This window comes from Eubalaena glacialis, chromosome 11, assembly GCF_028564815.1.
Source record: "Eubalaena glacialis isolate mEubGla1 chromosome 11, mEubGla1.1.hap2.+ XY, whole genome shotgun sequence".
Taxonomy (NCBI): domain Eukaryota; kingdom Metazoa; phylum Chordata; class Mammalia; order Artiodactyla; family Balaenidae; genus Eubalaena; species Eubalaena glacialis.
Window position 1 is genome coordinate 115,383,596 of NC_083726.1, and position 24,442 is coordinate 115,408,037.

At 50.9% G+C, this 24,442-nt stretch overlaps 1 protein-coding gene across 6 annotated transcripts in view; it reads left to right on the forward strand.

Annotated features, from left to right (window-relative positions):
• Positions 1 to 20,817, forward strand: part of ERC1 (ELKS/RAB6-interacting/CAST family member 1) — a 421,649-nt gene extending 400,832 nt beyond the window's left edge. For 5 of the 6 annotated variants that reach the window (XM_061206045.1, XM_061206044.1, XM_061206047.1 and 2 more), the window contains one exon: positions 17,282 to 20,817. In XM_061206045.1, the coding sequence (XP_061062028.1) occupies positions 17,282 to 17,419 (138 nt within the window). In that variant the 3' untranslated portion in view covers positions 17,420 to 20,817. Of the gene's footprint in view, positions 1 to 14,456; positions 14,518 to 17,281 lie in introns of those variants that run through there. The other variant, XM_061206050.1, reaches the window with a different exon arrangement.
• Positions 20,818 to 24,442: the final 3,625 nt, after the last annotated feature.

The window sequence follows — 24,442 nt, forward strand, 5'->3', positions numbered from 1 at the left end:
CCCCCTGTGCCCCCTGACCTAAAGCGCTGCTTCCCCCAGGGAGGGGGGAAATACTGCCACAGCCTCCCTCCAGGTGTCCCCTCTTCCCAGTGACCCAGTCCGCGCTCGCTGCTGTTCTGGCTGTTGTCCCTATTACTCACTGAGCCTCTAAGCAACTCTCCTGCGCCCCTCGTAAGAACATCAGGGCCGCTGGAGCAGTGAGGTTTTCTCCCTGAACCCCTTCCAGTGCTAAGTGGGAAAGATGGGACCAGGCCACACTCACTTGCCACTGGGGCAAGTGAAGATGTGTTTCTGATGCAGGAGTTGGGACTCAGAAGGCATCTTCCAATATATAAAATGTTACGAGTGATGGTTAGGTTTTGTGATGGTTAGGTGACACTGCTCACCAACAATACTGTATTAGTTTGTAAGGCCGCCATAACAAAGTACCACAGACTGGGTAACTTAAACAACAGAAGGTAGAAGGTAGAAGTCCAAGATCAAGGTGTCAGCAGGGTTGGTTTCTCCTGAGGCCTCTCTCCTTGGCTTGCAGACAGCCGCCTTCTTGCTGTGTCCTCACGTGGTCCTTCTTCCATGCAGGTACATCCCCGGTGTCTCTGTATGTGTCCAAGTTTCCTCTTTTTCACAAGGACACCAGTAAGATTGGAGTGGGACCCACCCTAACAGCCTTATCTGAACTTAACCACTTTAAATCACTTCTCCAAATACAGTCACATTCTAAGGTTTGGGGGTTAGAGCTTCAACATGTGAGTTGGGGGAGGGGACGTGACTCAGCCCATAACATTATGGCCAGTAGCCCATGGGGCCTCCTGGTGCCCTAACTACCACTTAAGTAATTGTTTCAGCGTTTCAAACAACCAACTTCCAAGCAAACTCTGGAAACGGCCTTCCACATAAATCACGGGGCCCGCCTATTAAGAGGCAGGGGGTGCTGGAGAGACTTGCTCACATCCACTAATTACAGAATCCTCCCTCGGGTGGGGGGAGGTGGGGATGCAGGGCCTGCTGGTGATGTCAGTCCAGAGTGCCCTGTGACACAACTTAGAAACTGGACCTTTCTTTAAAAGCCGTGTAATAGACACAAAGGCATAAAGTATGAAGCAGATACTTGCTTAGTGAATGAATGAAATCAGGAATTTTCTGGAGATAAGATAGTGGCATTCTTCTGCACCATATAAATGCTATCTTACTGCTTTGTCTACCTCTTTTTAAAGACCACTGCGGCACAAGAGAACATGCCCCCCACCTAGCGTGTGCTCCTGGTGAAAGGGAGCCTGTAATTTTAACACTGAAGATAACAGATCTTGCCGTAAATTGAAGGGATACTCAAGTCGCCCTAAAAATCAGGTTTTGATGGACAGGATTTTTCATGGGGTTCTTTTTAAAGATAAATAGTTGTTTTAATGTTATCAAACTAAAAAAAAAGAAAGAGAACTTTTTCTAATAGAAACCTTCAGCCAAACTTAAATGCTAAGATCTTACTGCCAACTTAACAGAAAAGCAGGCTATGGTGGCAGGGGGATGGGGTGTTTGATGGAGCCCCTGCCTGATGGTCACTGGTTCAGTTTATTCCTTTGAATCAAGCATCTCTCTGAGGTAGTACCTTTTTAAATGCAGGCGTTTCTAGGAAGGGCAGCACGGTGTCTCTCACATTAGCCTGCCCAAGGCTCCTGAACACTAGGCTGATAGGAACGGTGAGTGACTGGGAAGAGGAGAGTTCAGAAGGGGACAACGCTGCCATGTTAAAAACCAGCTTAGTCTCCACTGTGACCCAGGCCTGGTGATAAAGCATCATCGTCCTTTGGGCTCGCTGATGTCGGCCTGTCGCACAGCTGAAGTCCACACCAGCCCTCTGCAAGTGTTTAGCCTAAATTTGAGTCCACAGATATTTATTCATAAGATTAAGTTTAGCACAGATGGGCGTCAGGATGCACCTCGTGGGAAGGCAGGGAGTCACCGAAAAGACAGGGTGTCACCGAAAAGACAGGGTATCGAGTTTTCTGGAGCGGCCTGTGATAAGAGCCAGACAAGGAGCCAGGAGAGGAGACCCTGCCGACCCTCCGGCCTCGGGAGCTCAGCTGGGTCCCGTGTTGTTCCGTCAGGAGCAGCTGCATTTACTCAGCCTCATCCCCTGCCCCTGGCTCTTTGCATGTGAGGGAGCTGAGGCGGGCACGACGGGACTTGCCTGGGAAGATGAAGCCGAGTGGCCAGATGGGGCCTGGACGTTCCTCTCCGTCCCAGACCTGTCCCCACCCCATCCCCCTGTAGTCCCCGGGGGAGAAAACCCCCTCCGCCTGGCAGAGGACGCCCCCGAGACAGGCGTGTTCTCGGTGGTCGCGTTACACGGCTGCCGGGCGTCGCCGTCGGGCTCAGGCCGCGTGTGTGGAGGGATGGACGCCTGTCTGTCCCAGGCCCCGTGTGCCGACCAAGTACCGGGACTTTCTTCGGGGAGAAACGTGAATTGTAGGTCATTAAAATGCCCGTCCGGAGATTTCTTTAGCCTCCCTCGGGGCTGCGGCTTTGCCAGCCCTGGCCTGCTGCCCGCGCGGTCGGCTCCTAAGCGCTGTCCTGTCTGGTGACACGGGCCGCGGGGTGGCCGGAGAGCCGCACGCAGGGGCCGCCGGGCCGTGTGCCGGGGGCGGTCCGCGCCCACCCCGTCATCCCCGTCTCCTCTTGCCCGCGCAGAGCATCCTGGCTCACTGGGCCGCTGCTGAAGGTTGAGCCCGCCTCCCTCTCCAGCTGCTGCTTCACGAAGCTCGGGGATCCCCTCTGCAGGGGCTGGGAGAAGCTTCCCGGGAGTGCTGTGCACTTCCCTTCTCACCGCGGCCGTTCCTGCCGCGTGGAAACCACGCTGTGCCAGGCCGCTCGGGCCCTGCGGCACCGTGGCTTCGCCCACGCTTTCCAGGGGACTGTGCTTCCCGTGTGCTGAGCCTTGAGCATCCGCTGAGCCAGACGGGCCTGGAAGGTCCCTGGGTCTCTCCTCTCACCCTTCTTCACCTAAGGATACACGACTGCAGAAGTCCTGAGCTTTAGGGGGCCATGGGAATATTTTTCTTTCAAATCCAGCTTTCCCCCAGAGCTTTCAAATCACATCACATCCTCTTCCCTTTAGCACCCAAAATTAGTAACCGTCCAGGCCCCGCCCCGCCAGCCTTCTCCACGTCAGCACAGGTGCCTATCCTCGCGTTGTGCCCACCCCATCACCGTGCATGGTCCTCCAGACGATGGTCGTGTGTACCCGAGGGTCACTCAGAACAGCCCACACGGCCCCGGAGCCTTAGGCGGTAGTGGCACCCCTTCCATGGCCCTTCTGAATTGCTGGGCCAGGAGCTTGTAAAAGGTCATTTTGTCATCTCACCAGGGAGTTGGGAGACACCACCCAGGGAATGTCAGGTTGGCACTAAAAACAAGCAAAAATCAAACAAGATCCATGGTTCCCTGAGGGAGCCTTGCCAGTCTCTCCCCGTCACGCTGGCCCTAGAGTCGGGTGCCCCATGCTGGACGTGGAACGTGCACTGAGCACGTGCCACTGCAGTGGAGGCCGCTTCCCTCTCTGGTCCTGCTCAGCCGCAGTGATTCATAGGCGTGGATTAGCTGTGTGCTGGTTTAGCACTTAAATCTCAGCTGCAGCAAAGCCTTGGTCTTATCGTCCTGATGGCCTCAGCATTAGATTTCTTAGTTGTTTGGGTGGTTTGTTTTCTGTTTTTAATCCTCTCCCTTTGACACGTTCCGTTTCTGAAAGCCAAACCAAACACGCTGGCCTGGCTGGCCTGGCCTGGCCATGTCCGAGATTCTCAGAACCCTGCTGGTGCTCTGATGGTCCCTTTGACAGAGAGGGACATTCTTCCCCGTGTGGATAACTACAGGCTCTTAAAGTGAATGTCTCTACTCACGTCACTTAACAGGTTTGTAAGAGGTGGTGTGAGGTGTTACCAGTTAAAATTCTGCCTGGCAGGAATTCTGCTTCCCCATTTAAACCTCCGTACTTTCTCCAGCCTCCAGTGCTGTCCCAGCAAGTCTGGACTGGGAAGCGGTCCGTCTCTGCCTCAGGACGCACTGCATCTAAACGCCCCACCCACATGGGTACCTGGCTTGCTCTTTTCAGCTTTATTGGGATACGACTGACAGATAAAATTGTAAGATGTTCAAAGTGGGCAATGTGATGATTGCTATACGTATACATTGTGAAAGGATTCCCCTCATCAAGTTAATTAACACATTTATCATCTCACATTACTTACCTTTTTTAAGGTTCTGCTTAGCAAATTTCAGTTACACAATACCGTGTTATCAACTGTAGTCACAACTGGCTTGTTGTTTGAACGGGATGATACATCAGATTCCTTTGGTGTTCTGGAAGGTTTTTACACAAGAGAGGATTCCCCATTCTCTTTTCCCTCCCCGCCCCCCCCACCATTCTCTTGATTCTTGAAATTTAATGTATAGGAGGCCAATCAGCCCAATGTAAACCTCCTACTGGGTTTGGGGGGTGTGGTCTCTTCCCACTTTTATCTTTTGTAGCCATGTCTTCTGTCTCCTCCTCTGTTCACTCCCTTCCCTAACTAGTTCAGAGAAGGTATAACACCTATATCAAGACAGAACCTTTCTGGAAAGAGAGTAACCTGGGAGGTTGAATATCAGGAAGAAGAACTCAGATTATCTCAGCCAGGGAAGAATACTTCAGGCAGGAATGCATCCAGCATTTTAGAAGTGTCTAGACCCAAGTAGGTTAGAAATTAAGACATTAGTATGTTAGTGACATCTGCAAGTACAAAACGGAATTATCGGCAAGCAAAAGTTTGTGCTGGTTTATGTACAGATAACTGTCTAAACCTGGACTGTTGCATCACTGTCTGTGCCTGGTTCCAGCTCCTGCTGTATCCAGGTGTTAGCAACCTGTGTTTTGGTCCCTAGATCCGTTGACCCCAGTTCACCTGGGTCACTTGACTCCAGGTTGTTGACTCTCACAAAACCGTGACTGACACTAACCTTCAAAAGATGATAAGCAGCAGTGACATGCCGACTCTAAGAGGTCCGGTGGTTAGCCAGCAAGACCAGCTTTCTTGTAAAACTTGCCTCTGAGGCAGGAGAGATACCCTCTTTTTCTCTCCGGAGCACTTGTGCGTCTGGAGACAGCAGTTTGGTCCCTGACCGCTTGCTGGCAGGGCGTGAAGGACGAGCCCCAGGTTTCCTGGGGTGCACGCTCCATCAGCCTAAACTGCAGCAGGCCCGTCACCTCTTGAGGCCTTGCTCGCCTCACTTTAAGGTTAGAGAATTGAACTGCGGGTTCTGTTAGCTCTCTTCCAGGCTTTTGATTCTCAGTTTTGGAATCGGCCTGCTTTTAGGTCTGGTAGTTCCACTGTTTGATATTTTGTAGGGGAGGGGGTTAGTGTAGAAACTAAATTGTGTGCTTTGTACTAATACAGAGTCACGAAAAACCCTCTCTGCCTTATTTCCTTCGGGGCTCGGGGGTTGCCAGTACCACACTGCAGGATTTTCAGTGCCGTAGCCGGGAAGCAGAGAAGCTCTTGGTTTGTTTTTACCTTTGTTTAGTTTTTAACCATTGAAAAATCTAGCTCCCCTAAGGCACATGGCAAGCATTCATTCAGTAACTGTTTAGGGAGCACCCCCTACGTGCCAGGCTTAACGTGCTCTTGGCATTACTGGGAAGTCATTTATGATTTTCATGCTTCGGGAGGCCTTAGTGCCAGGGCTTTCCTCCTACCTTGCTACCTGTCGTGAGGTGAGGGAAGGAGAGGAGGAAGTTCCTTTATTTCACCAAGTGAATCTTGAGGAAATCGCCGTGCAGTGGCCTGTTGTCATCAGTGGAACTGACTGTGGATCCCCTTGGTGGAAAGGACTCTCGTTTTTATTGCATCGTTTTGTTCCAGATTCGTCCTGGAGGAGCAATGACACCTTGTTTACTTCTGGCCTAAGCAACAACAGTCTTTCCTTCTTTAGGAAGACAAATCCAGACGCTGCCGGGCAGAGGGGTTCATTGCAAGGCAGGGAAGGGGGAGGGGAAGGCCCAGCGGCAACTTCACGGTCACCACCGCATCCGGTCATCCTGCAGAGTCCGGGGCGGGGCGGCAGCTGCTTCAGGCTCTTAACAGTAAGCAGCTGGGGTTGGGGGAGACCTTGGGAAGGAAACTGGGGGATTCAAGCTGCAAGCTCGGACTTGAAATACAAGAAGGGAGGGCCTTGGAGTTTATCGTAATCTGTGGGGAGTAATCGTAGGACAGATTCTTCAAGGGCAACTTTCATTTTCCCTGTTACTAAATGCTAGAGAGATTCTACAGAGCAAAAAAGTGACCCAATTCCTGTAGAAAAGTAAATGAAATATTTACTACCTGGGCATGAAATATCCACCATGCTGTCAGGTCCCTCTGACCATGTAAGTTTTATGTTTTATTCAGCAGATAATTATGACAAAATACATTGCAATTTATTCTAGTTGTTCGAAAATCCAAACTCGGGTTATTTCGTGTCTTCATATCTCCTGGGTAAATGTAGTTAAGCAGCCTGCTAATTGGAGCTGGGGACTGTAGCCCAGATCTGGCCAGGATAGAGGACGACTTCGGCTTGACCGTCACCTCTGGAAGGCTCCAGTCATCATGTCCATTTACAGCTCAGACCTCATGGCCTCTGCATCCTGGGACCTAGCTGTCAAAAACTTCAAGTTCAGATTCTTGTCTGATTAAACCAAACTGAGCATCTGTTGTATAATTTCCCACCCACCACCAAACCAGCTGCAGAAACGAATTAATCTGAGTCACTGCCAAGCACGACTGAATCTGTTCAGTCAGGTTTCTTGTAACCATCCCTCCTTTAAACCCATCCCTCCATCCTCCTCTTTCACCTCATCCTGTGTCTGTGAATAGAGAACTATGTGCCTTGAAATAAAGCTTTTTCTCTCTTTTAAGCCTTCCCTTTTTCACGGGTTTCTGTTCGCTCTCCCTTGGCCTTGACTCGGCTGTGGAGAGAGGCCGCCCCTGCCCTGAAACCCTGGCCTGTGCTGGAGGTGGATGTTCTGGGCAGTTTCAGGTCTGCCAGCCCGTCCTCCGCTGTGCCTCTGCCCCTCCGTCCCACCCGGCTGTGTCCTGATCATCCTTCCACTGTCAGCTCTGCTGTCTGACAGCTGTCCTGACGTGGAAAGCAGGAAGGGAGCTGCAGTGGTCTCTCTCACAGTCAGCCTTTCATGACGTGTTTTTGTGGAGTGTGAGGTGGTGAGGTATCCTCTCTGAAATGCCTTCTTCCCTGGGCAGCGGTGGAGGCTGACACGCCCCCCCCCCTGCCTTTCTGCCACACACCCTCCCCATGTGTGTTGCTTTGAGCATCCAGATTGGGTTGCTGTTGCATTTGTGATTCTTGGCTGGAGTCCCTCTAGAAATCATATTACTACCCTGAGGGCTGGAAGAGCTACTAAGAACAGAATGCATGATCATAACATATTCAGCAGACAAAGCCAGGAAGTCCCTGCCAGAGGCCACCTTGGTATCCTGTGCTTGCGCCACATCCTGTCCTTTGAGAACTTCAGCACCGTGGGTGTTACCATGGATAGTTGCTGTGTCCTGCTACAAGGCCTGCACCATCAGGCAGTCTTGATTTGGAGATGCTTCAGATTTATCTTAAAAAGCTCTTGGGAAAGTTATGGGTGTTTTCCCCCAGGATTAGCATCTCTTCCTTTAGTTCATTCTCCAGTTGTTTTTCGATTGTCTGCTACGTGCAGGTTGTCTTGCTAGGCAGACTTGGTATGTAAAGAAGAATTCATCGAGGAGCTTGCTGAAGAGTTGGGGAATTGCACATGTAGCGAACTCTTGAAACAGGAGACAAAATGAATACTTCAGCAGTGTTCACCTCTGAAAAGGGATGTCTCCACAGACAAAGGGGGCGAGTGATCTCCACCAGGAAGAATAAGTTAGATGGGGAAGAGGGAGGTGTAGGAGGTAAGATTGTCCACACCCCAGGGTGAGGGAACCACATCAGAGTGAAAGCAAAGACAGAGGGTGGCACGGACATACCAGGAGATGAAACTGGAAAAGTAGGATGGGGCTGGAGGGTGGCTGCCATGCCAAAGAGATTGGACTCTGTTGTAGGTAGGAAATCGCTTAAGATCTTGGAAGAGGAGTGAACCTAATCCAACCTGTTTTAGAAAGATTACTCCTACAAACCAAGGTTGAAATGATTGTGAAGCTATTGCAATAAGCAAAAGATGCTACGATATGAGAGCCTGTGTTAGGGTTGTGACCAGGAGATCAGCAAGGAAGAAACTAAACCGAAAGAAACATGGCCTGGAAAGGGCGTTAACAGGAATTTCACAGAAGACGAAATGGCCAATAAATATATTTTTAAATGTTTCGCCTCTATTTTTGGCTTCACCACAAATGAAAAGAACTACAAAGAACTGCAAACGAAAGCAACCCTGTCATATTGGCAAGGTTGGGGTGTGTGTGTGACCCCAGTGGACCGGGAGGCTGGGAAATGGTCACCCTTATTTGTTGACTGAAAATTAGTACAACTGTTCTGAACAGTTTGGTAACAGGTCAAAAACTTTAAAAAGGTGTATATCCTTTGACCCAGGAATTCTAAGAAAACAGTCATAGACGTGCAAAGATTTATGTACAGAAAATTTCAACACATTAATATTTATAGTAGTGAAAAACTGAAAACAAACTACATTTCTAATAATGGAATTAGTTAAATAAATTATAATACATCCATTAAAAGGATTACAGTGCAACCCATTTAAAAATTGGGTTTTAGAAGAATACTTAATCACATGAAAAACTATTTTTAGTCATTATTAAGTGAAAAGAACAGTTTATTAAACAGTATAAACACTATGATTTGATGTATAAGTGAAACATTCACAAAAAAGTGTTTATCAGGCATTTGAATGTTAGTCTGAAGCTCGAGAGAAAGAAGGGAGCTACAGTTATACTCATACATACCTTGAAAATGGTTAAATTTAGGTCATATGAGGGTTATTACACTGTTTTGTATATGTGTGCAGTTCTCTGCTAAATAAAAAACTCTTACAAAACCCACCTGAAAAGAAATAATTAAGTTGGCAAAGAAAGTAGATTAAATGTGCTGGTTCACTAAAGCACGTAGAGCAGACCCGGCCGGGATCCGTGTCCAGTAGGTTAGTTGCTGTGACTATTGAACTTCATGGAGCGAGGACGGACAGGGTGACCCGAGGGCAGCAGAGGACGGTCTCCTTAGGCCTCAGGGAACCCCTGCGTGTCGGGCAGGAAGCAGAACGGGGAGGAGCAGCCGCAGGACAGGGAAGAAACACACAGATGGGCTAACGGACAGGTAGAGGAGAGCCAGGCAGCCCGGGAGGGAGTCCAGAGCAGGTGTCCCCAGGGCCAGGTGTCCAGGGGGGCTTGTGTTGGACGAAGGCCGGCGACCGACAGGTTGTGCTGTTAGGGGATCCTTGAGGTTCGGTTTGGTTTGGAGTCTTAGGTTTTGAGGTATGACACCCACGCGGAATACTACATGAGTCATATGTGTACAGGTCTGTGAATTTACACGCTCGTGGAACGAGCACCGGGCACAAGAGGCAGAGCCGCTTTCCAGCCACAACTGCCCCCTCCCAGAGCAGCCTGCCTTCAGCACCACAGGCTGGTTTTGCCTGTTTCTAAGCTTTGCATGCCCAGAATCACCCGGTGTGAACTCTGCTGTCTGGCATCTGCTGTTCAGATCCACGTTGTGCGTGGGTGTGGTTCATCCATTCTCACCGCTGACACTCCATCGCGTGAATATCCACAGTTTATCATTCAGTTGTTGATGGACATTCGTGTTACTCCCAGGATTGGCTCGTTCTCTGGATTCTCTGTTCTGTTCCTTTGGTCTCTACGTCTGTTCTTGTGCCAGTCGCAAGCTGTGTTAATAACGAGAGCTTTGTGTGGTAGCAAGATTTCTCCATGATCGTTCTCCAAGATTGCTCGGGCTGTTCTGGGCTCTGCATTTCCTCTCACACTCTGAGTCAGCGTGTCAGTTACACACACACACACACCTGCCGCGGTTGTGATTTGAATTACGCTGAATCTATAGGCAGTTTGGGCAGAACTAACACTTTTACAGTATTGAGTCTTCCAATCTGTCATCATGTCGTATCCCTACACTTCAGAGCTGTGTTACTTCTCCAAATAATGCCGTGTGGTTTTCAGCGTGGAAGTCTTAGTTTAGCAAACTTTGGAGAGAGCAATTTTGGTGAAATGGCAAAAACTAAATTCTTAGATGTTAAGGAGGGAAATGAGAAACAGAGGTAGCAAATGTAGACTGTTGTTTTAGATGTTTGATGGTGAAGGAGAGGAAAATTGGTCTAGCCTGTGAGATGCAGACTTAGAAAGTTTGGGGTGAGAGTGCCCTCTGAGGCTGTGGTCGAAGACCGGGGAGGGAAGAGGTTGGAAACAGAGTTAGTTGACGGCACAGAGACGTGGGAGGTGGTCAAGGTAGCCTGGAGAAGGAGGAGGAACAGCAGTGTCGTGGGGTCGTTTTGAGGTAGGCTGTGTCAGGCCTGCGTTACCGTAGTAATGAGTCCTCAGGCTCGTGGCTGCTGGCACCGTGAGCCGTCCTGAGCTGTCCTGGGCTGTGCCCTTTGCCACTGACAGCAGCAGGCCCACGTGCAGGACGCTGCCCTCCCGGTCATCCTGACCCACATTTCCAAGCCCCTGTTTCTTTTAGCAGAGCCTGTATTCTGTTTTCTCTATTGGAGGCACATACCTGTACACCTCTTACTACAAGAGTCCCTTCCTCCAGAGCATCTTAATTCACTTAAGGTTAAGTAGAAAGAGGCCCAAGACACTTGAGGAAGGTTTTGTGTTAGATATTCTATATATGGAGGAAACGAAGATGCTGAGGTACGGGATTTAATGCTTACGTTACAGAAGGAGCTTGCGGGATTCGTGGGAACAAGTTTGTTTTGCAGTTTAGTGGAAATTAATTTACTTGGAGATGTTTTTAGGGTTGTTGTTGTTTGTCTTTAGATGCAAAGCTTTCAATACATACAGGGAAAATTGCATCTCTATATCTAGCAGGGAGATTGTGTAAACCTGCGTGCTATGTATAATTACAATGTTTTTTTGTTTTTTGTTTTTTGTTTTTTTTTAATAACGAGAGGACTTTTAGGGCAGTGAGACTATTCTGTAGTTAAATGTCATTATACTTTTTTTTTTTTTAATTTATTTATTTATGACTGTGTTGGGTCTTCGTTTCTGTGCGAGGGCTTTCTCTAGTTGTGGCAAGCGGGGGCCACTCTTCATCGCGGTGCGCGGGCCTCTCACTATCGCGGCCTCTCTTGTAGCGGAGCACAGGCTCCAGACGCGCAGGCTCAGTAATTGTGGCTCACGGGCCCAGTTGCTCCGCGGCATGTGGGATCTTCCCAGACCAGGGCTCGAACCCGTGTCCCCTGCACTGGCAGGCAGATTCTCAACCACTGCGCCACCAGGGAAGCCCTACAATGTTTTTAAGAAAGTAAACAAGAAGACAGTAGGATATGGAAGATCTTGTTGGATTATTCACTCATATTTATATCCACCAAATTTGGATTTGTAGCTTTAACAAGGAAGGGAAGAGGGGAGGGACAGAGAAGGATATAATTCACTGTGGCTAAGATGTAATAAGCATTTTCATTAAATCCCAAATATCACATGTGTGTTCATTTTGGGAAATTCTTTCCTGGTGTGAAGTCTAAGGGGCCCTTTCTTTGGGGAGGTGGTGAGGGATGGATAGGCAGACCTGAGGGGTGGGAGCAGGGGTGGGGACAGGAATATCTTGAGTGAGATCTGATAAGTTTCAGAAGCTGGAATATACCTTTCCCAGTTCATCCACGGGACCTGCCACATCTGAAACCATGCAGAAACTTCCTTTTTTACACACACTGCGCGTGCTAATGAAATATTTTAAAATCACGAGGTACTAATCCATCTCAAGATTTGTTTTCCCACCTGTGCTGTATAATACAGCTGTCTAAAGCTGCTCGTTTGGTTTCTTCACATTGCCTTTCTTTCGTAAGTGGTCTGAAGTTTTAACCACATGTTCCCGACACATTCTGTGCTCCTTGGACTTCAGGATGACTAAAGCTTTGCATTTCAAAGTCAAAACAAAAATCCTCGTTTAAAAAGTAATTCCAGTTCCACAAGAAAGGTTGATCTTTGAGAGTTCTTTTCAAGACAGGAAATTTTAGCATATAATGGATCAAGTGCCGGTGAAGTCTCTCCCTGCTCAGCCACGCCCACGTTTAATGCTGCTTCCAGATAAAGTAACCCCTGGAGACAGAGGAAGGCCTGCGGGATGGAGAGCAGCTCCCACCAATGAAGGAACACTGCCTTCTCTAAACTTTTGATTCTTCTGACCCTCTCTGTGTTTAAACACCTTTTCCCAGGCAGACCATTCATTAGATGTTGGAAAAAGCGTAGCCTTATGGTCGACCTCTGCTTTTTTCCCCTGGTCTTCTTCCATCACTTCTGGCTCTGCGTCCTCCTCCAGTGCTGTCACCCTTCCCACTTCTGCTTCACCCCTGATGTTTGTGGGTCATAATCACATTCCCACTCTCAGTCTCCGCTCCTCCAGGTCGCCTGTTTATTTCCTCTAACCCTGCGTCTTAGCCGTACCTGCCATCGTTCTCTTAACTTACGCCAGTTTGTCTCCGCTGTTCTGGTAAAGAGGTGCTCGCTTCACTGAGAGCATGGAGTGGCCTGGGGGGTCCTGGGGGCAGTGCCTGCGCCTGGCCGGCCTGGGGAGACCTGGCGTTGCTTCTGCAGAGACCCAGACCTCGGGGACCAGCCAAGCGCATCTCCTCCTCCTCCGCGCCTGGTCAGCTCTTACTGTTTGTCTGTTTGGAATGACCCTTTTTTCTGTCCTCTAACATCTACTGCCAACCCCCCTTTCTACCCAAGCTGAAGGCCATAGCACTCATTCATTCCTCTCTGTGGCCTTTACAGCGCTTTGCATGCAGGACTCTGTATGCTTTTACAGTTTTTTGAGATATAATTCACACATCATACAATCCACCCGTTTACAACGTACAATGTAATAGGTTTAGTATGTTCTCAGAATTGTGCGACCATTACCACAATCAGCTTTCTAACATTTTCATCATTCCCTCTGATCACCCCATCCCACCCTAGCCCTGGGCAACCACTGATCCACTTTCTAACTCTGGATTTGCCTTGTCTGGACATTTCATAAAAATGGAATAGTACAGTGTGGTCTTCTGTGACTGGCTTCTTTCAGTCCAGATAATGTGTTCATGGTTCATGTTGTAGCATGTATCAGAACTGCCTTCCTTTTCATGGGCGAATCAGTCAATACTTTTTGAATGAATGTTTTTACATAAATTTATTTTATTTATTTATTTATTTTTGGCTGCGCTGGGTCTTCGTTGCTGCGCGCAGGCTTGTCTCTGGTTGTGGTGAGCGGGGGCTACTCTTCGTTGTGGTGCACGGGCTTCTCGTTGTGGTGTGCGGGCTTCTCGTTGCGGTGGCTTCTCCTGTTGCAGAGCACAGGCTCTAGGCGTGTGGGCTCAGTAGTTGTGGCACGCGGGCTCAGTAGTTGTGGCGCACAGGCTTAGCTGCTCCGCGGCATGTGGGATCTTCCTGGACCAGTGCTCAAACCCATGTCCCCTGCATTGGCAGGTGGATTCTTAACCACTGCGCCACCAGCGAACCCCAGTATAATTTTTTTTTTTTAAACATCTTTATTGAAGTATAATTGCTTTACAATGGTGTGTTAGTTTCTGCTTTATAACAAAGTGAATCAGTTATACATATACATATGTTCCGATATCTCTTCCCTCTTGTAATTTTTAAATTTAGATCTTTAGCCAGTTTTAAATTTACGTTTACGTATGACATGAGTAGGAATCTAGCCACAACTGGGCCCAGTTTTCCTGATACAGTTCATTGATTTCAAATGCATCTTGATCATATTCTAAATCCCACTGACCTAATCTTATCGATACAATGCTCTTCTAATTAGTGTTCTTTTATACTGTTTTATAATCTGGTAGGGCAAGTCCTACATCATTTTTCTTCCTTTAAAATGTTTTCTTGGCTCTTTTTATATATTTACACTTCAGGATAAATTTTAGAATCAGTTACCAAGGTTCAAAAAGAGCCTTTGGGATTTGGTTTGGAAATGTGTTTAGAGTATATTTTTAGGTGAAAACAAAATCAGCTTATAAATAATCTATATAATATCATTGCCATTTTGTTTCTAAAATTACATGTATGTATAATAAAACAAAGTCTTAAGGAATATATGACTATATATAGAAGTGGTTATCTCCTGATGCTAATATTATAGGTGATTTTGGGGGGTGCCTTTTTTTTCTAAATTTTCTACAATGCACGTGTAATACTTTTTAAATCAGAAAAATAAAACCCTTGAAAAAATGTTGTTAAACTAAAATATATTCATTAGTAACTTCATGATTATCAACTTAACAGAACCCAAATTAGAATAAAAAATATTTCATGGGCAATAACTACATGACTTGTGAAGATTCCTGGCTCAGAATATAAACCAAAGTTGTCCAGAGAATTCCTGGGAAGGATTAAGGTAAGAAACTGAAGCAGTACAACCTCATAACCTCCTCACTTACTTCAGCTGGTTGAAGAGACCTGAGAGCAGCAGCATTTTCACCGAGCAGTATTTCTGGTTTCTGGCCTGTGCAGCCGTGTTCACAAGGCCCCTTGCCTCTCTGGTTTCCCCGTTTCAGAGACTCTTATTCATATGATGCAGCCAGAGCTTGAGGTACACCAAGACTTCGTGTGGTCTGAATCTGGCCCTTGCACGTCCTGGTCTTTTAGCAACATTTAGCAGAAAGAAGATTGCCAAATCTGTTCCCAGCTCTTTGCTATATTGATGTTTGAAAAAGCAGCATAGTCATTCTTGGCTCAGAGCATCTAGATTCTGTCAACAGTGTAATTGAAACTTGGGTTCTTTTTGCATTTTAATCTACATGCTCTTTTCTGGGTAATCTTATCTGTTTAATAAAAACAAGAGTAACAATAATGACAACAACATCTAACATTTCCCAAGCATTTTCTGTGTGTCTGGCATTGTACTGTACTTTATATGAATATCTCATTAAGTCATTAAAACAACCCTATAAATATTATTGCCTCTTTTTACAGATGAGGAAACTGAGGCTCCGAGGGGTCCAGGTCATACAGACTAATAATTGGCAGAGCTGGCATTGAGTCCCAGGCAGCCTAACTCCAGAGCCTACGTTTTTAACTACACTTTAAACTCAAATTTTTTTAATATATATTTTAGTTTTGGCTGTGTTGGGTCTTCGTTGCTGCGTGTGGGCTTTCTCTAGTTGCGGCGAGCGGGGGCTACTCTTTGTTGCGGTGCGCGGGCTTCTCATTGCGGTGGCTTCTTTTGTTGCAGAGCGCGGGCTCTAGGTGCGTGGGCTTCAGTAATTGTGGCTCACGGGCTTCAGTAGTTGTGGCTCGCGGGTTTAGTTGCTCCGCAGCATGTGGGATCTTCCCGGACCAGGGCTCGAACCAGCGCCACCAGGGAAGCCCCTAAACTCAATTTTTAATTTACTTCCTCTCCTAAAACCTGCTCTGCCTCCTGTATATTCAGTCTTAGTTGTCTGACTCTCTGTTCTCTCTCACGTAACCCTGCCTCCTGCCAGTCCTGCCTTTGGAAAATCTCCCACCCACCTGGTCCCCCCACGTTCCTGGGCCCACCTTAGGTTTAGTCCTGCTTCACTCTCCCCGGGCTCGTGACAGTAACCTCCCTCGACATGTCCCTCCTTCCACTCAGGCTGACGTGCTTTATCTTCCTAGTGTCTTCTGAGAAAATGAAGCTGATCGTGTCACTGTGCTGTTTTAAAGGTCTCGGACTTGCTGCTGTTGTTGTCGTCCTTGTTGTTTTAACCAGATGAAATCTGAACCCCATAGCTCTGTGTATGCTGTCTGGCCCCAGTCTGTCCCTTCAGCTTCACCTCTGTCGTTCTGCACCCAGCCCCCTACCTGATGCTTCAGCCGCAGGGAAGGCTCCCTCGCCCTAGGTCTGCACCAAGCCCCAAGGTGGCTCTGCGCGTCTGCACTTGCTATTGCTTGACCGCCTCTTCTGTCTCTGACCTCCTGGACACACTCCTGTTCGGGAACATCTCGGACCCCTCCAGGGTGAAGCGGGCATCCTCCTGTCTCCCCCGAAGCGTGTTCAGGCCTCGGTCATGGCCCTTTCCCTGCTGGGTCATAATCATCAGTGTACGTGCAGATCCATTCATCTTTCAGCACCTAGCACATAGTAGGCCCTCAGTACATGCTGGTTTGGTGCCTCAAGGAATGTCAGAGAGAGTGTTTAAAACAGTAGGAAATATACTTGTAAACAAACAGAGGACTAGAGCGTCTCTCTTTGGCTCAGTCAGCAAGGGAGTGGCACGTGGCCGGTGGGGGAAGCCTCCCTCAGGTGGGGACCAGGGTGCAAGATGAAGATCCTGCCTGATCACACGTGTACCCCTCCCTCTCCTGGGCCTGTGAGTGATGGTGTCGCCCAGTGGGAGGATACTCCCGGAGTGCGAGCCCTGGGGTGGGAGCCCAGCTCTGCAAGTCACCCTCTCGGGGCCTTGGACCAGTCACTAACCTTCGTTTTCAGGAAGAGACATTTGATGTTTACTTTTACACTTTCCTGATTGTTAATTTTGACACAGGAAGACTTCACATAGAAACTGCCTCTTTTTTGTCACTTCTCTTTTCTTTTTTAGCTTTATTGAGCTAAAATTGACAAGATTGTAATATATTCAAGGTATACACCCTGATGGTGTGATGTACACAGACATCATGAAGGGATTCTCCATCCTTGCGGTCGCGTTATTAACACATACGTCATCTCACGATTTCCTTTGTTTCTGTATGAGAACACTTAAGTCCTGCTCCCTGAGCGGATCTCAAGTCTGCAGCACAGTGTCATGCAGTCTAGTCATGGTGTTGTACCTTAGGCCTCAGACCTCATTCACCTCATAACCGGTGCCCTTTCACCACCCGCTGCCACTTCTCACACCCCCAGCCCCTGGCAACTGCTGTTCTACTCTCTGTTCCTCTGAATTTGATTTGACATTTTTTTCCCCATGTTCCACATATAAGTGACACCACGCAGTATGTATCTTTGTCTGTCTGGCTTATTTCACTGAGCACAATGCCCTCCCGTTTCATCCCCGATGTTGCAGATGTCATCTCTTTATTGGTGAACAATAATTCTTAACTCAGTGCCAACAGGGTTGTTTTATTTTATCTGAATCCATCTCTCCTTGCAGCTTCAAAACGAGTTAGAGAAGGGTGAGCGGGACAACTCAGAGCTACAGGAGTTTGCCAACGCCATCCTGCAGCAGATAGCAGACCACTGCCCCGACATCCTGGAGCAGGTGGTCAGCGCCCTGGAAGAGTCATCATGACCGTCTCCGTGGGGAGCGGCCAGCCCAGTAGCCCGCTCGATGAGCCCAGGAGCCGAGAAGGGAGAAGTACGAGGAGGGGGCGCTCAGACGGCTCTTGGCAGCAAACACACACTCCAGACTCTGCCCTGTCTTGGTTAGTCCCGCGAGTGTGGCTCCAGCACCGTTTCTGCGTCTGTCTTCCTATCTTCCGCTGTTGTCTCTGCGCTAATTGTCCTGCTGTCCAGGGTGGGTGAGTGGCCGAGCCTCCGTGGAGAGCTGCCATCCAGCCATCAGCAGTGACACCGTGGACGCGGGCGGCTGTGCCCTGACAGAGGGACACGGGGGAGAGCCCTCCTCCCTTCTGTCTGTGGCGTGAGGACTAAGTCTGGACTCTGCAGAGCTCAGCTCACTGAGAGACGCCTTCCCTGCAAACCAGGGTGCCGCGTGTTCTAATGTCCCAACAGGTGCTTTCTCGTAAAAGGGTAAAAAAGACAAAAAGCAATCTCAAAAAGAGTGTTAAAAGAAGAGACGGTGGGGAGAGAGAACAGGGACAGAGAGCCGACCAACTCTTCTCTTTCCCATCCGTCCCGGTTGCTCTCCACGAGGGCCGCCTGTGCGGGGCTGCGGGCGGGCTGCGCCGGGGCTCGGAGATCCTGGCCTCCGGGCCTCACCGGTCCCTGCGCTTCTCCTAGCCTCTGGGGCGAGTCCCTCTTGTTGAGGACCTTTGGCTTGGTGTGTCAGATCACATCTGTCACTGACAGAGAAGAGGGCAGTGTGGTCACCCCTGCAGCTCTGCTTCTGTGGAAGGCGACCGGTCCTCGGGGTCGGGCCGGCTTCTCCCAAACCCCTCCCTCGTCAGCAGGCTAGGCCCCAAAGCATGCGTCTGCCTCGCCCCAGCGCCCGTGCGCCACGCTCAGCGGCCCAGCCTCCCCCCTTCAGCTTTCCTCCTGGCCCAGAGCTTCTGCTTCGGATGCGTGTTTCTCATCCCGCACGCATTCCTTCCCCCTTTCTTTCATTCGGATAATCGTTATGAAGTGCCTACTGTGTGCAAGTCGCTGTCGGGCACCCATCCTGGAAGAAAGCCTCTCTGCAGGGAGGGAGGGCAGTCGAGGATTCTGTGAGACCCACCTGGTCAAGTCAGAACAGTACAAGGCATACCCTTCCCCTCCCCCATCTTAATAGAAGGTATCTTTTCCAGAAAAATCTTCCACAAATCAGCATTTCTCGTTATAATGGAATTTATGGGTCGTGGGGGGCAGAGGGCTGAGTCACTTACTCGCCTGCAGGATCCCATCTGGTGACTCGGGATTCGGGGTTTTGTCCCCTGAGAGAGTGGACTGTTTAATGGGCTGCGCAACAGTGGATGGTGTTTTCTCTACACGTCCAGGTGCACCTTGTCGAACTCGGCCAGGTCCATGTTGCAAATCAGAAAATTGACCCCAAAGTTGCAAATCCTGTGGAAGGTATTGACATCTTCCCCGAGCGTAGATAATGGCAGTCTTAAGTATCAGGCACCGAGAAGTAGACCACTTCACCCAGCTCTGTAGCCCTTTGACCACCTCTCTGGCCAGACAACCACCAGACACTCACATCCTGATAAGAGTTGCTGGGCTAGATGGGTCTGTCTTGCGTTCTCTCCTTTCTCCCCCCAAGTTCTCCGATGCTGCCTGTTAGGTCCTCACAGCCGTCAGTCCTGTATCTTCCCGCCAGCAGCCTGTGACTCTGCCATTAACCTATATGGTCACATCTCCAGCTGCCCTGACGCCCTGCCGTAAAACAAGCTCTGCCTGTGAGAAGCTGTGGAGTGCTCCTTATCGAAGGTTTAAATGGACTCTGCTCATAAATTTCTTACTGAGATGCTTCCTGACAGCCAGGCTGGCCGGAGAGGGGGTGCAGCGGAGGTTAGACAGTAAGTGGTGGCCGTTTGTGGTCAATTACCTCAATCCCGTTTATTTATGGCACGGCCCATAAATCATGTAGAAAGCCCCCAGTACTTTAGGGCTGGAGTCTCGGAATCTCACGCTGTCCACCACAGTGCAAGACCTGCGGTAGAACGACACCCTCCCCGGGACCACAGCAGACGGGGGGCGGGAGCAGAGGCCCCGTGCAGAGCAGCGGTGGGCCTGGCCGGCTTTTCTCCAGCTGCTGTCCCGGGTCCTGCTGCCTCCACGTTACCCGTCAGATACCATCCCTGCCACCTGCCCTCCTGCCTGCTCTCCTTCCTGTGCTTCCCCTCCAGAGCCTTATGGGATTCCTCTGGGCAAGTGCTTCTGAGAAGGACAGTTTCTGGGCAGACGCCATCTGTCTGTCTCTGAACCACAGCGGGACTCTCCTCGGTGCATCTTGGGTGGTCATCCTAGCATCTCAAATGGTTCTAGGGGCTGTTTGGTCCTGGATGAAAGTCGGCTCTGGCTAAAGTTTAAGAGTGAACAAGGACCTGCCTTTACACCACAGGCAAAGTTAACATAGTTTCTAGCATTTAGAGTGTCTTACTAAGTTTAGGTCGTTCATTGAGCCAACATTTGCTAAATGCACAATTCCCACCACACGAGATCTGTCGTTCCGTGACCTCTTCTGATATTCGTGGTTTCACAAGTTCATGCAGCTGCTACCGAAGATCTGTAACCTTGAAAACTCACTGCGGGTTACCTGTGATGTTCACCAAACTCCTCCATCCCATTGGCAAGTCTCGTTCCCCTTAGCACCTGAAGATCTGTACCCAGATCAAAGTCATCATGAAGGGGGAAGCAAGAGGGGGGTGGGTGGCATCCGCCCTGGGGCTCAGGACAGAAGAAGGACAATGCGACCGTCTCCTCTTCCCATGTACCTCCATCCCAGGCATTCACTGAGCTCTTGATGCAGCGTCTGGATTGAGATTTGCAAGGACTTGGATACCGTTTGAAATGGAAAAGATTTTAAGTGGGCTTTAACATGTGAAGAAATGTGAATGGGAATCCCCAAATCCATCTCAGCTCTAACCTTGACCTTGTACCTTACCACCTGAAGGCTCCTCTCTTCCTGACACTTGGGCTTTAGAAATACTAGTGAAGCAGACGGAACCCGAGGCACCTCCAGTGTGGATGGCGGCAACGGGGCTCGGCCCTTTGTGTCCATAAAGGTCTGTTGGGTTTTCCGCAGGAGCCACTGGCTCACCCGCTCCTCAGAGGGAGGGGAGAAGAGGAAGGCGTCTCCAAGTTTTGGCCGATGGCTGGTGGTCAGGATCGGGATTTGCTGCTGGAGTCCTGCTGTTCCCACCCGCGCGCCCTCCTGTGGAGCCCACTGTGTAAGCACAGGCCCACGGGTGGCCTCGGGGCCTTTGAGGCAAGAGCAGGGGAGGAGGGAGTGGCCATGCAGATGTGGCCCTCGAGTGGTTTTTCCCGAGTCCCCACGAACCCTGCGTCCTGCCCCCGCAGCTTCATCTCCCACCGCTGGGAGCCGAGGGCTGCGGGAGGAGAGGGGAGGGTGCGGGGGGCCTGGGGGTGGGGGTGGGCAGCTGGACCGAGCAGACCTGGGCCCACCCGCACTGCCGGCCCCGGCTTCTTGGCAGGGACGCACCGTCAAGTGTCTTCAGAGGAATCTGGTGTTTCCCCCACTTGAACTAAGGGAACATTTGGGCAAGAAGAAAACATCCAGGGGAATCCTTCTGAACAAAGTGGCTGTCTTACTCTTTTTAAGCAAAACTTTCCAAACTTTTTAGTGTCAAAACTGTAACCAAGTGTCTCCTGGTTTCTTCCAATGTGTTTGGCGAGTGCTGTGACCCTATTGTAGGTATTTCTCCTCCTGACTCTTGGGGGAGAGATGGTTTTAGGAATTGATTTGGGGGAGTGGGTTTTTGTCCCACACCCACCTCCCCTTTTGTTTCTCTGCTTGTCGGTGTTGTCTGTGTGGTTCAGAGAATTGGGGCGGTTACATTGTGTCTATTGTTGAGATTATTAAGATATTACAAAGTAGTTGTAGAACTGAAAAATTAAAGAGCTGTGTTTTAAAAAATCCCACCAATATCATGTTAATAAAGGAATTCAAGCTCTGGGGCAGCCAGGCTCCTTCTGTCCCCCTAGTTGGCTGAGATGGCAGCTGAGCCAGCCGCTGGGGAAACACGGTGGCCGTGGTCCAGGCAGGCGACCACCCAGGGAAGGAGGCAGCCGCTGAGTTAGCCGCTCCTGGGCCCCGGTTTGCCCGTCCATCTTCAGGACCTCTGCGTGAGGTTTCCAGATCTGTGAGCCCACACTGGCCGCAGCCCCGTGTGCCGGACGCCGTGTGGTCACCTGGGCCTGGCGCTGGACCTCTTCCTGCCCACTTGGTGCTATATCATCCCGTGGCCCGTCCAAGACGGGCCGAGCCCCGGCCAGCCTGGAGCCTACGATCTGGGTGGGTGAGTCCTCCTCAGAGCCCAGTTCCTCTGGCTTCAGTCCCTGGATCCTTTCCCTGAAAGCTTTTTAGACCCCAGGTCTCCCAGGCGCAGGCCGTCCGTCTGGGCCCTAGCAGTGGCCTGGCCAGGAAGGGAGGTGGCCCCTGCCGAAGCCAGCGAGCCCCTCCCCGGGCTGGGGCAGCCCCCCACCCTCCCACAGCAGTATTGTGCTCCACCTTGGCACGGTGGACCCCCGGGGGCGGCCCGGGGCCTTCGAGCCCAGCGGGCGTGCAGCGGGTGGACTCGGGCCTCCTGGGACGGCTCCCCGCTCCAGAGGGAGAGCTGCCCTTTGGTGAGGCCCCAGGGCGCCGGGCACTGACCCCCTGTAGCTTGAGTTCCTTCTGGCAACAGTAGCGGCCGAGGGGTGGGGTCTGTGAGCGAACGCGCCACTGCCTTCAGCTGTGCACCTGCCCCGTCGTGTGGCTGACACGACCACGACGCAGCAGAGAAACTGAGTTAGAGTCGAATTTGCCTTGATAATTATTGTAAACACTCTGTTCATTTTTTTTCTTTTTTATTCACAAACTAAATCCAGCAGGAAATTATAAAGTTATTTAAAAATCACGTGCTGTGTCTTTCTTTGAGCCTCATGCAGTCTGCTCATCCAAGTGGAATGTGTCCTCAGATGCTTGCACAGCAGGAGAGGCCCGCGGTCCCCATGAGGTCAGCCCCACTTGGGGTACCAGGGATGCAGGGGTGCCCGGGTCAGGGGAGGGAGGAAGAGTGGACAGCACCCTGGCCCTGACATGGAGAAGGGGGCACCCCTCTGGGTGCCCACCTGGACTCCAGCTTGGCAACCCCCTCATTGTGTTTCACAGTCCGCACACCAAGGCCCAAGCCCCAGGCCCCGTTTCAGCTCCGACGGGTCCAGAGCTTAGAACAAGTGCCCACAGGGCGGGCGCGGCTTCAGAGGGTCTGGTTCAGGGGGTGCTGGAGCTCCCCTGGGGCGTGCGCCCGCGTGTAGACTCAGAGGTGTGAGCTGCGTCAGCCGACAGAAGGCAGGTACCAGGAGTACCAGGCTGCCGAGAGCATCTGCTCAGAAAATCTCCAGCTTTGGCATTTGTCTTGGGCCTGATGCTCAGGGAGAAATTATTCTGGGCACTCTGGTGAGAGTTGGTTTTCTGCTTCGCTTGTTTCTGTGTGTCCCCCACGGCGGGGCTGGCCTGCTCTCGTGCAGGTCCTGCTGCCCCCCTACCCGGGCGTTGGCACTGGGGGCCGAGTGCCACCACCCCGTAGCCCTGCCACGCCCGGCTCTGCCCGGCCTCACCCCCTCCAGCCTGGGACGCAGCGCTGCTCCCAGGACTGAAGACCAGCTGCTGCCCGTCCTTCCCTTGTAAAGCGGGAACCATTTCGCTGGCAGGACGTGGATTTTGCTGCACGAAATCACCAGCACGAGCAGATGTGTCCACAGCCAGCCGTCAGGTGGCGGTGGTCGCTGTCCCAGGGTTTTCCATTCATCCTGTCTCACTGCTTGTTGATGCACCCCGTGGTCACCAGCTCAGCTGCAGACAAAGGGATGCAGAGACCCCAAGGTTTAAGGAAAATACGTGAGAGGAGAAGTTTCAGTGGAGAATTCCATCCATTAACTTGGTTTTTTCTCTGGATCCGGAGAAGATTGCAATTATTTGGAGCATCTCGGGCTGGCCCAAAGACGTTAGGAGCTGGTTAGACCCTGGGGTGAGGGACCATTCTGAGGACGCTGGCTTGAGATCCACACGCTTTCCCAGGTGTCCGGGGGGACCCTGGACTCGCAGCCCGGAGCCTCGGCCGCCCTCGACCTCATCTCCCAGCCTTCTCTAGGTCACAAGCCATAACGGGGACAATGGATGATCATGTTTCACCTGTTTGAAAGCTGCTTTAAGAGTGTGAAGCATAGAATTGCTTTCTTCACGTCCGCGACTTGCTTTAAGATCATCCAGCCCGTGTGCCGCGGAGGCAGTGACGAGCAAGACGTGGACACATGGAGACTGGCTGTGAGTCTGTCCAAGCCGGGCGTTGGGCACCCAGCTCTTCACACTGCTGTCTACCGTGTGTGTCTTATTAAACGTTCACACCCTGCAGCTGTGCTTGCCGGGGATCCCACACGGGCCTTCCCCCAAGACCCCCGGCTCCCTCACCACACTCAACGGCTCCAGCATCGGGACCGTGGCCTGGGCGCCAGTTCAGGACTCGGCACATCACGTGTTTGTCTCGTGGCACCTTCGTGGCCGTCGCGTGCGGTAGGTCCTCTTGCCCCATTTCACAGATGAGCCCAGGGCGGCCACACAGCTTTCCCAGGGCCGCGCCCTCGTCCACGGTGGGGCTCTGTCTCCAGAGCTGTGCTCTCCACCCCCCTCAGTGGCCACCTCTCTGGGCGCGCGGGGTCCACGGGGGCGGGTTGGGGAGGGCAGGTGGGCAGAGGAGGTCAGGCTGTGCTCTTCACAGGCCTCAAGTTTGACCTTAGAAGACAGTTTTGCCAGCACAGGGGTTCAAGGATGAGGGGGAGGCAGGAAGGGACACGGGCGAGTGGTCTGGTGTCCCCAGGGCAAGGTCACTCGCTCGGCTGGAGGGCACGGCGGGGCCCAAGGTCAGTGCCCGGAGGCCTGCGATGCCCTGGAGAGGAAGGCCTGCTAGGGAGCGTGGCACACGCACCCAAG